Source organism: Carlito syrichta, unplaced genomic scaffold (genome assembly GCF_000164805.1).
Source record: "Carlito syrichta isolate Samal-C Ts95f unplaced genomic scaffold, Tarsius_syrichta-2.0.1 Scaffold309736, whole genome shotgun sequence".
Taxonomy (NCBI): domain Eukaryota; kingdom Metazoa; phylum Chordata; class Mammalia; order Primates; family Tarsiidae; genus Carlito; species Carlito syrichta.
This window is the reverse complement of record NW_007253832.1, coordinates 164809-176165: the sequence shown is the minus strand read 5'-3', so window position 1 is coordinate 176165 and position 11357 is coordinate 164809. Positions and strand designations below refer to the sequence as shown.

General features: G+C 51.2%; 1 protein-coding gene across 2 annotated transcripts in view; it reads left to right on the top strand.

Annotated features, from left to right (window-relative positions):
* BAG6 (BCL2 associated athanogene 6) overlaps positions 1–10931 on the top strand; it is a 13100-nt gene extending 2169 nt beyond the window's left edge. The window contains exons 3-26 of one of the 2 annotated variants that reach the window (XM_021717430.1): positions 1746–1863; positions 1980–2176; positions 2426–2479; positions 2640–2714; positions 3332–3570; positions 4383–4512; positions 4977–5174; positions 5384–5636; positions 5984–6061; positions 6172–6279; positions 6401–6513; positions 6612–6699; positions 6889–7172; positions 7585–7876; positions 8043–8212; positions 8390–8443; positions 8578–8680; positions 8772–8896; positions 9030–9176; positions 9273–9332; positions 9441–9584; positions 9664–9771; positions 10298–10444; positions 10736–10931. In XM_021717430.1, the coding sequence (XP_021573105.1) occupies positions 1746–1863; positions 1980–2176; positions 2426–2479; positions 2640–2714; positions 3332–3570; positions 4383–4512; positions 4977–5174; positions 5384–5636; positions 5984–6061; positions 6172–6279; positions 6401–6513; positions 6612–6699; positions 6889–7172; positions 7585–7876; positions 8043–8212; positions 8390–8443; positions 8578–8680; positions 8772–8896; positions 9030–9176; positions 9273–9332; positions 9441–9584; positions 9664–9771; positions 10298–10444; positions 10736–10831 (3381 nt within the window). In that variant the 3' untranslated portion in view covers positions 10832–10931. The remainder of the gene's footprint in view (positions 1–1745; positions 1864–1979; positions 2177–2425; positions 2480–2639; positions 2715–3331; positions 3571–4382; positions 4513–4976; positions 5175–5383; positions 5637–5983; positions 6062–6171; positions 6280–6400; positions 6514–6611; positions 6700–6888; positions 7173–7584; positions 7877–8042; positions 8213–8389; positions 8444–8577; positions 8681–8771; positions 8897–9029; positions 9177–9272; positions 9333–9440; positions 9585–9663; positions 9772–10297; positions 10445–10735) is intronic. The other variant, XM_008067692.1, reaches the window with a different exon arrangement.
* The last annotated feature ends 426 nt before the right edge of the window (positions 10932–11357 follow it).

Below are 11357 nucleotides of genomic sequence, written 5' to 3'. Positions count from 1 at the left end.
GTATTTTTTTTTTTTTTTGAGTTGGAGTCTCACTCTTCTGCCCAGGCTGAAGTGCAGTGGCACACTCATGACCACCCCAGCATCGACATCTGGGCTTGGGTGATCCTTCTGCCTCAGCCTTCCAAGTAGCCAGAACTACAGGCGCATGCTACCACGTCTGGCTAATTTATTGTAGAGACAAGGTCTCATTAAGTTGCCCGGGCTGGTCTGGAACCCATGGGCTGAGGCAGTCCACTCTCCTTGGCCTCCCAAAGTGCTGGGATTAGAGGCTGAGCCACCGAGCCTGGCCTATACTGTTTTCTTAAAGGCTAGTTGTAAGAACCCATCATGGAGGTAGAACCCTAGTAGATTTTTGAGTGGAATCATTAATATTTGTAGCATGGTTTAAATCTGTTATGCTTAATACCTTGGACACAGCTATCTGTGTGTTTACTCCGTGGTAGTTGGAAACAAAATTGCATGTGGGTTGATTTTTGTTTTTTCTAAAGCATGGCATTACATGTATTTAAGAATTCCATATAGACTTCTGTGATTAAATATGTGGTATTTCCTGGGTAAGGCCTTCAGGTCCCCTCCCACTGTGGGAGCTTCCCTGTCCTCTCAATAAATCCAGCTTTCTCAAAAAAAAAAAAGAAAAAGAAAAAAAAGATATGTGGTATTTCCCAAGAGTCAGTTGGGAAAAATGTTTTTCTCTTTTGCTCCTTTCTTCTTCTTTTTTTTTTGTTTTTTGTTTTTTGAGTTGGAGTCTCACTCTGTTGCCCAGACTGGAGTGCAGTGGCCGCTCCCGGCCACCGCAGCCTCGACCTGCGATCCTTCCGCCTCAGCCTTCCAAGTAGCTGGAACTACAGGCATACGCTACCACACCCGGCTAATTTTTTGATTTGTTGTAGAGATGAGGTCTCACCAAGTTGCCCAGGCGGGTCTCGAACCCACAGGCCCAGGCAATCCACTCACCTCAGCCTCCCAAAGGCGCGGGATTATAGGCTGAACCACCGAGCCCAGCTCCTTTCTTCTTGATTAGTCTTCCTTCGTTAATCTGATTCCTGGTGCCATCTTCCATTGGTTTTATCTTGGAGATTGCAGGGTTGTCTATAGTAAATAAACTCCTGATATTATTTTGTGTTTGGTCAGGGGTCACTGGTATCTCAAGATACACATTCCCTTGGGAGTCAGGTAGAGAAGGAGAGAAAGGAATATTCCAGTTGGCTTTTTTGTTTCTCGCACATGTTATTTATTTATGTTTTGAACTTATTTTTTGAGTTGGAGTCTCACTCTTGTGGCCCAGGTTGGAGTGCTCATGGCCACTGCAGCCTTGACCTACTGGCTTAGGCAATTCTTCCGCCTCAGACTTCCAAGTAGCTGGAACTACAGATGCACGCCACCATGCCTGGCTAGTTTTTTGTGTGTGATTTGTTGTAGAGACGAGGTCTCACCAAGTTGCCCAGGCTGGTCTTGAAACCCTGGGCTCAGGCGGTCTTCTCGCCTCAACATCCCAATGTGCTGGGATTACAGGCTGAACTCCTGTTCCTGGCCTGTTTTTGGATTTTAAACCTGAGCTTCATTAAGTTTATTGTCTGTTTTGACAGGTGTTGTCTCAGTTTAAGGGTTTGCATATTAATTATCTCACAATCAAGACAGATGGGCAGTGATTCTTTGATGGTTTTACTCCTCACCATTAGTTGTCCTTCTTTTCTTCCTCTTTCCTCCATTCTCTGATTCCTATATGTACCTCTTCTTCTTTGCAGATGAACGTGAAAGAGTTTAAGGAGCACATTGCTGCTTCTGTCAGCATCCCATCTGAGAAACAACGGCTCATCTATCAGGGGCGAGTTCTGCAAGATGATAAGAAGCTCCAGGAATACAGTAAGGGGGTTGGACAGGCAGTTCAGAGGTTGAGGCTGCTGTCTGGAGGGATGAGCTGAGGCTATGAATTCACCTGATCATACAGTGATTTGGTGTGTATCTGTTTTTTTCTGCAGATGTTGGAGGAAAGGTTATCCACCTGGTGGAACGGGCTCCTCCTCAGACTCAGCTCCCTTCTGGGGCATCTTCTGGGACAGGGTCTGCCTCAGCCACCCATGGTGGGGGACCCCCACCTGGTACTCGGGGCCCTGGGGCTTCTGTTCATGACCGGAATGCCAACAGCTATGTCATGGTTGGAACCTTCAATCTTCCTGTAAGCTTGTGTTCCACAAGGGAGGGTTTTTGTGGGAAAGGGTAGCTTTGATTTTGGTGGCAGCAAGGAGTTACTAAGGTAGATATCTCAGATTTAGAGTATTTAGATTGGGTTTGGAGGGCCCTGTGGTCTAGTGTTGGCCTCCAACTTTGAGGAGAAATGGAGCTGGGGCTCCAGAGAATGAATCGGAAGTATGGAAGCCTTAGTGTTTGGCTTCTCCCAGAACAACTTCCCTTACCCTTTCCCCAGAGTGACGGCTCTGCTGTGGATGTTCACATCAACATGGAGCAGGCCCCAATTCAGGTATCTAGGGGCCTGGGAGGGTCAGGGAAGGGGATCTGGGAGAAGGAGGCTGTGAGGTGTGGGAGGACCTGGCTGAGGAGATGGCTGGGACCAGTTCAGTGGGTAGTGGAAGTCATGGCTTCGTTTCACACCTGCCCTGATCATCCCTCTCTTATTGTAGAGTGAGCCCCGGGTACGGCTGGTGATGGCTCAGCACATGATCAGGGATATACAGACCTTACTATCCCGGATGGAAGTAAGTGGCCAAGTCTGGCTAGGTTTCTCCCCACCTTCCCTCCCCCTTTTCTTGCAGCCTGGGAGCGGGAGCATGGCTGGCCATTTCCATAGGACTCAGCCTTCCTAATCTAGTTTCTTCTCTGTAATATTCATTCTCCTGGGCAGAAAAAGTATCTTTGTGAGGCTATCTTGTCCCTACAAACTCTCTTGGTGCCTGGTATCTGGGGAGTTTGTTTCAGACTTGTCAGATAACTCTCGTAGCACCTCTTTTCAATTAAAGGAGGATTCCATGCTTTTAATTTTATAGTTGTCATGCTCGATATTGGTATGTCCTAGCTTCATTAGTTTGTATTGCAACTGCAACCTCTGACTTTTCTCTTTCTCCTTGTGGAGGTTAGGAAACCCTAATTCCCACTCTTGGTTAATAATTTATTTACAAATAGCAGAGGTGTTTATTGTACATCTAATTTGTGCCAGTCTTATGCTAGTTGCTAGAGAGTCAAAGATGTGAATGCAAAACCCTGCTTTCAGAGAGCCTAGTTAGAACACCTTTTCTACTCAGTCTCATTTGACCTGAGTGATTCTCTGCAGCAGTCTTATTCTGCTTTTGGTATCCTGACTCTCCCTCATCTTCAGTGTCGAGGGGGTCCCCAAGTGCAGCACAGTCAGCCGCCCCCACAGACGCCAACTGTGGCCCCGGAGCCAGTAGCCTTGAGCTCTCAGACACCAGAAGTAGTCGAAAGTGAAGCGCCTCCTCGGGAGCCCATGGAGGCAGAAGAAGTGGAGGAGCGTGCCCCAGCCCAGAGCCCGGAACTCACCCCTTCTGGCCCAGCCCCAGCGGGCCCAACACCTGCCCCAGAGACAAATGCACCCAAGTGAGAGATGGAGGGAACCTTGGGGTGGTGGGCAGATCCTAAGTGAAGTATGAGAACCAGGAAAGTTATGATGGGAGGAGAAGGATTGCTTAGAGGTATTATAGAGTTAGCATTGAGGGGCAAAGGGAACTCTTGGTATAGTTAAATGAGGTTAGGACTGGCAGCTGAGCAGAAGCACTATTCACTGGGGTAAAAAATCCAAATTGTGCTTTTTTTTTTTTTTTTTTGAGTTGGAGTATCACTCTGTCGCCCAGACTGGAGTGCAGTGGCCACTCCCAGCCACCACAGCCTTGACCTGCTGGGCTCCGGCGATCCTTCAACCTCAGCCTTCCAAGTAGCCGGAATTACAGGCATGCGCTATCACGCCTGGCTGATTTTTTTTTTAATTTATTGTAGAGATGAGGTCTCGCTGCCCAGGTGGGTCTCGAACCCGCGGGCTCAGGCAGTCCACTCACCTCAGCCTCCCAAAGGCGCGGGATTACAGGCTGAACCACCGAGCCCAGCTTAAATTGTGCTTCTTGATCCTGATCAAAATTCTCTCCCCTGAGTTCATATGGGCTCCATCTCTTTTTTGGAGTTAGCGTCTCACTATTATAGGTTTAGGATTGTGGTGGGGGAGGTGGGAACAGCTGATTTTTTTCTCTCCATCTTCCTATGAGGGGGAATAAAGAAAAGAAGCTCTGCTAGTCCAGGGAGCCATTGGGCCAGGGCTCTGAGAGGCCAGAGAGAGGGCAGGTGGTGGTCCCTGTCAACTATGAGGTTGAGAATCTGTAGGAAGCTTTGGCTGACTGTCCCTTGGGGGATGTTCACAGCCATCCTTCCCCTGTGGAGTATGTCGAGGTGCTCCAGGAGCTGCAGCGGCTGGAGAGTCGCCTCCAGCCCTTCCTGCAGCGCTACTACGAGGTCCTGGGCTCTGCTGCCACTGCGGACTACAACAACAATGTGAGTCCTTTGGTGACCTTGCCCCCTCTCCTCAGCCGCAGTACTCCCAAAATAGTACAGGCTGAAATCCAGATAACCCCTCCTCTCCCTCCAAAAACATTGCAACAAAACAGTTTCCCTTTAGACATGTCAGCAAGTGTTCTTTCCTTCCCTTAGAGGGAAGGTGGTAATCTCTTCTGTAACTACTGTCCTTGTAGCCCTGAGCAAATTATTTAGGAAGTTTATAAAGAGAGATTAGTAGATGACGACTTATTGATTCAATGTAGTGTTTGTTTTAATAGGAAGCTACTTATGTGTATAAAATAGAACTTATTTGCAAAGATTGGGTCTACACAGCAGCTTCCAAGGACCTAACTGAAGGGTTAGAGAACATGGTATTCTTAGAAGGCATTATTGCAGTTATTAGTGAGGTGGATTCCAACCTAATATTTTCTCTCTTTCTGTATTGGTTGGGGGGAATGCAGCACGAGGGCCGGGAGGAGGATCAGCGGTTGATCAACTTGGTTGGGGAGAGCCTGCGACTGCTGGGCAACACCTTTGTGGCATTGTCTGACCTGCGCTGCAATCTGGCCTGTGCACCCCCACGACACCTGCATGTGGTCCGACCCATGTCTCACTATACCACCCCTATGGTGCTCCAGCAGGCAGCCATTCCCATCCAGGTGGGTTGAGGGGGTCTGACCTGAGGGAGAATGGAGGGGTGTTAGTGCAATGACTCTGGGTAGCTGCTGGGCCTGAAGGTTAGAAAGGGAGGAGACTTTGGAAACACATGGTAATGAAGGCTGACGAGACTTTAGAGGTATATCATGGGGTGCTCTGGGTTAGGTTCTTGTATTTTTCTCTCTCCTATTTATCCAACTGTCTTTTCCAGATCAACGTGGGGACCACTGTGACCATGACAGGAAATGGGACTCGGCCCCCCCCAACTCCCAATGCGGAGTCATCTCCCCCTGGCCCTGGGCAGGCCTCGTCCGTGGCTCCATCTTCTACCACTGTCGATTCCTCAACTGAGGGGGCTCCCCCACCGGGGCCAGCTCCCCCGCCAGCCACCAGCCACCCGAGGGTCATCCGGATTTCCCACCAGAGTGTGGAACCTGTGGTTATGATGCACATGAACATTCAAGGTAAGTTAGGATTGGTCTCTGGTGGTGAAGAGCAACATAGTGGGGAAGGTTGGTGCTGAGGTGTGAGGGAGTGAGGTGGGGAAGGGAGAGGCCAGTGCTGGTGGTGGTGGCAGAGGGATCAGAGCAGCAACTTCAGTTGGCATGTGGGGAGGGGCAGTAGGGGACTGCTCTGCACTTGAAGATGTGTTTGTGTGGTGAAGGGGATACCTCCTCCCTGTCTAGATGGAGGGAAAGGTAAGTTTTCTAGCTGGGGGATTAGGGGTCTGAAGGATGACTGGTTTCAGGAGGATAAAATTAGACTTTGGCTCCGCCTACCTCAGGGCCACTCTCTCTGTCTCCCTGCCCAGATTCTGGCACACAGCCTGGTGGTGTTCCGAGTGCTCCCTCTGGCCCCCTAGGACCCCCTGGTCACGGCCAGACCCTGGGTAAGAGTGAGGGCATCAGAGCAGGCTGATCTCTGGATAAAGAAGGGGAAGGGCTGAGAGGGTGGGTTGAAGGGGTCCAGGTTCAAGGTTACATCAGACCCGCCCCCCAGGCTCCACCCTCATCCAGCTGCCCTCCCTGCCCCCTGAGTTCATGCACGCCGTCGCCCACCAGATCACTCATCAGGCCATGGTGGCAGCTGTTGCCTCCGCGGCCGCAGGTAATGACCTGGAATGGGAGCCTGGGAGGTGGGGCATAGTCCATGGTGGCGGGTGCCGTTGGCTGGCGGGCAAGGGCCTGGCCCTCAGCTCTCTTGGGTCTCTCTTCTCTGCCACCCACAGGGCAACAGGTGCCAGGCTTCCCAACAGCTCCAACCCGGGTGGTGATTGCCCGGCCCACCCCTCCACAGGCTCGGCCTTCCCATCCTGGGGGGCCCCCAGTTTCTGGGGCTCTGGTGAGCAGGGATGGGGGCGTTAGGGATGAGTATGGGGAGAGAACCCTGTGGTGGTGGTACATGGAAGGGCAGGACTGAAATCCTCCCCTCCTCTCTAGCAGGGCGCTGGACTGGGTACCAATGCCTCATTGGCCCAGATGGTGAGCGGCCTTGTGGGGCAACTTCTTATGCAGCCTGTCTTAGTGGGTGAGTTTTTGTTCTTCCCTACCTCGGACTTTAATGTCTGACACTTCTTTCTTAGTCTGCTCACTGGCACTTTCCAATTCTTTCCATATTTTCTTGGTTCTTGATTTTCTGCTGGAAAGACTGGAACAGGTCTGCTGTAGTATCTTGTTTGTCTTCAGATTTAGACTTTCTTCTGTTGGTCCCTTACAGCTCAGGGGACCCCAGGAATGGCTCCACCTCCAGCTCCTGCCACTGCTTCAGCCAGTGCTGGCACCACCAACACAGCTACCACAGCTGGCCCCGCACCTGGGGGGCCTGCCCAGCCTCCTCCCCCTCAACCCTCTACGGCTGATCTTCAGTTTTCTCAGCTCCTGGGGAACCTGCTGGGACCTGCAGGGCCAGGGGCTGGAGGGCCTGGCATGGCTTCTCCCACCATCACTGTGGCAATGCCTGGTGTCCCTGCTTTTCTCCAAGGCATGACTGACTTCTTGCAGGTGAGTGGCTGGCCCTTTACCTTTCCCTTCCTGTTCCCCAACCCAGCCAGGCAGTGGTGCCTTTTTACTATTATATAGTCACTGGGCTACAGCCCCTAATGACATGTCAGGGTAAGGGATTCTGAGAATTCATTGACTCCAGAACGCCCATTTTGGAGTTGAGGAAAATTAGGCTTAGAGAGAGAAAATATAGTAATTGGGGTCACTGCTTTCTGACTTAATCTTTCAGAGGGCAAGGAAGATAGTTGTTTAGCCTAACTCTATTGTTAAACACCTATGAGTATTCTGCTATAAGGAATAATGACCAGAATATAACTCCCCATCTTCCCAGGCCTCTGTTGGTTTGTGCCCTCTTGATGCCATCTTATGTTGTTATTCCTATTCTCACTTCACTTTTATTCTCGGTTTGCAGGCAACACAGACAACCCCCCCACCGCCTCCACCCCCCCCACCCCCACCTCCTGCCCCAGAGCAGCAGACCATGCCCCCACCAGGATCCCCTTCTGGTGGTGCTGGGAGTCCTGGAGGCCTGGGTCTTGAGAGCCTGTCACCAGAGTTTTTTACCTCAGTGGTACAAGGTGTGCTGAGCTCCCTGCTGGGCTCCTTGGGGGCTCGAGCTGGCAGCAGTGAAAGTATTGCTGCCTTCATACAACGCCTCAGTGGATCCAGCAACATCTTTGAGCCTGGAGCTGACGGGGCCCTTGGTGAGCTAAAGGGGAAGCCTTGGCCTGCTCTAGGAAGGGGCAGCCAAGAAGGTAGATGGCCTTTGTCTAGGGATGTTGGCACAGTGGGAGGAAATTGATGGAGGCTACTGATGCGTAGGCAGGCCAGGTGGTAAAGACCATTGCTAACTTCGGCCCCTGTCCCCAGGATTCTTTGGGGCCCTGCTTTCTCTTCTGTGCCAGAACTTCTCCATGGTGGATGTAGTGATGCTTCTCCATGGGCATTTCCAGCCACTGCAGCGGCTTCAGCCCCAGCTGCGATCCTTCTTCCACCAGCATTACCTGGGTGGTCAAGAGCCCACACCTGGTAACATCCGGGTAAATGAAGGCTGGGTTTCTCAGAGTCTCCCCTTTGCATGTTCAATTTCTTATTCCTGACTCTGCTTCTCTGTCAGAGCTGCGATTGCCCATACAAGCCCTGGACTTGTTGGTTGTTGAAGGGAGGTCTTTTTAGGACTGAGGCTTGGAACTAAACCTGTTCTGTTTCTCCCACAGATGGCAACCCACACATTGATCACAGGGCTAGAAGAATACGTGCGGGAGAGTTTTGTGAGTAACCCTTCTCTGTCCTCTTCCTCTTGTGGGCTTGTTCAAGGTGGCTGATAGTCCCTGTTGCCGCCTCCTCTACTCCCAGTCTCTCATAATCCTGATTTTAGGATCTTTGTATATACTTTGTCTCTCAGTCTTTGGTGCAGGTTCAGCCAGGTGTGGACATCATCCGGACAAACCTGGAATTTCTCCAAGAGCAATTTAATAGCATTGCTGCTCACGTGCTGCACTGCACAGGTCTGGGGCTGGCTGGGCCAGGGTGTGTGGGGCCTATTAGATGTGTGCGGCTGCTGAGTGCTGACATTCCTTCCTTATATCTTGCCCACAGACAGTGGATTTGGGGCCCGGTTGCTGGAGTTGTGTAACCAGGGCCTGTTTGAATGCCTAGCCCTGAATCTGCACTGCTTGGGGGGACAGCAGATGGAGCTTGCTGATGTTATCAATGGCCGAATTGTAAGCACCACCCAGCCCCAGTTCCCCAGCCTTTTGTTTCCTGAGGTTTTTATTTTTCTTCTCTCAACTGGATCTGATACATTCCAAAGCTGCTTGGGGATTTTGTGTTCCAAATCTGCTTTCTACCACTTAGCGTCGTATGTCTCGTGGGGTGAATCCCTCCTTGGTGAACTGGCTGACCACTATGATGGGACTGAGACTTCAGGTGGTACTGGAGCACATGCCTGTAGGCCCTGATGCCATCCTCAGATATGTTCGCAGGATTGGTGATCCCCCCCAGGTAAGGGACCTGATGGGCCATGGGGTCAGGGGACTTGTGGAAACTGGAAAGATCTGAGATCTTTGACCTATTCTCCTCCTTTGTCCAATTTCACAGCCACTTCCTGAAGAGCCAATGGAAGTTCAGGGGGCCGAAAGAACTTCCCCTGAGCCTCAGGTACCAGCAGGGGTGGTTGAGGGGCCAGATAATGAATGGAGGCTGGGGGAGAAAGGGCTGGAGGCTAAGAATTCTGAAGCCTGGATATTCCTGCCATCTGACTCCCAGCGAGAGAATGCTTCCCCAGCCCCGGGAACAACAGCAGAAGAGGCCATGTCCCGAGGTCCACCTCCTGCTCCTGAAGGGGGCTCCCGAGATGAACAGGATGGAGCTTCTGCTGAGACAGAACCTTGGGCAGCTGCTGTTCCACCAGTAAGTGTCAGGAAGTGATCCCCTGAGTCAGGCAGCTGAAAGTCTTGGGAACTACTACTTTCTAATCTTTTCTCCCCAGGAATGGGTCCCGATTATCCAGCAGGACATTCAGAGCCAGCGGAAGGTGAAACCGCAGCCCCCCCTGAGCGATGCCTACCTCAGTGGTATGCCTGCCAAGAGACGCAAGGTTGGTTTTCCTCTTACCTGAGGATCTCTCTTTATCCAGATTCCCGTCTTGCTTAGAATCAGACTGTTTAGAGCTGGAAGGAGCTCTACCTAGTTCAGTGTCCTCATTTAATGAGGAAACTTTTCTGGGATTCAGACTTGCTCATGGTTGTACAACCCCACAGGATTTTACTTTAGTCTGTTAGCAGTCCTGTCATAGTCCTTAGCTGCTCATTCCCCATATGACAAGGGCCCATTTTTCTTTAATGTGGGCTTCCTCTTGTGGATTAGCTAGCTCTGAATCCCAGATGACTTGACCTCCTCTGCCCCTCTTGTTTTGAAGAGCACGTTTGGCACAAACACTTTGTTTTTAGCCAGAGCCAAACAGAATTAGGAAGGCATTTTTACTGTCAAAACCACATGTGGACTATTTCCCCTCTCTCCACTAGCATGGAGACTCAGTGGTTGACTCATGGAAAGGGTGAGCTGGGTGGTGGCACTGGATCTGACGTTGATCCTCTTTTCCCTCCCAACCCCCTATCCCCCAGACAATGCAGGGTGAGGGCCCCCAGCTGCTTCTCTCAGAGGCCGTGAGCCGGGCAGCTAAGGCAGCCGGAGCTCGGCCCCTGATGAGCCCCGAGAGCCTGAGCCGGGACCTGGAGGCACCAGAGGTTCAGGAGAGCTACAGGCAGCAGGTGCCGCCACCTTGAAGCAGAATAGGGATGGTTTAGTGGGAGGGGTTGGGCTAGGGTCCCTTTCCCTGGATCCCTTCAGAGATGAACTGGTCATTCTGGGGCGACTACTACTTGATGTTTAAAGTGTTTCTTCCTGTGGCAACTGGGAATGCTTGACAATGCCAAACTGGGCTGCTGACAGTGTGTGGCTGGTGGGGGAAGTGTTAGCTCCCGAGGGATGGCCTTATGTGCTTGCTGGGATCATAGGGGCTCAGCCAGTACTCCGCCAACCAACTTGCTTTCTCTTTCTAGCTCCGGTCTGATATACAAAAACGACTGCAGGAAGACCCCAACTACAGCCCTCAGCGCTTCCCTAATGCCCACCGGGCTTTTGCTGATGATCCCTAGCTCTTTGTTCTATGGCCCTTTCATCAGGGGACCATCTCTCCCTCTTCCTTCACAGTATTTAAGAAATAAAAGTCAGATTTTTCTGGCTGTTTTGTCTCTAGTTTTCATCGTCAAGTAGTCTTGTCTCTTAATCTTGTGTGATTATTACTATTATTTTTTGATTTGGAGTCTCACTCTGTTGCCCAGGCTGGAGTGCAGTGGCACTCTCACGGTCACCGCAGCCTCGACCTGCTGGGCTCAGGCGATCCCTCCGTCTCAGGCTTTCAAGTACCGGGAATCACAGGTGTGTGCCACTATGCCTGGCTAATTTTTTTTATTTATTGTAGAGATGAGGTCTCGCCAAGTTGCCCAGGCTGGTTGTGAAACACTGGACTCAGGCAGTCCCCTCACCTCTGCCTCCCAAAGTGCTGGCATTACAGGTGTGAGCCATCACGCCCAGCTTCACTTTTCAAGATACTAGTTTTGTTTTTTGTGGGTTTTTTTTGAGTTGGAGTCTCACTCTGTCACCCAGGCTGGAGTGCGGTGG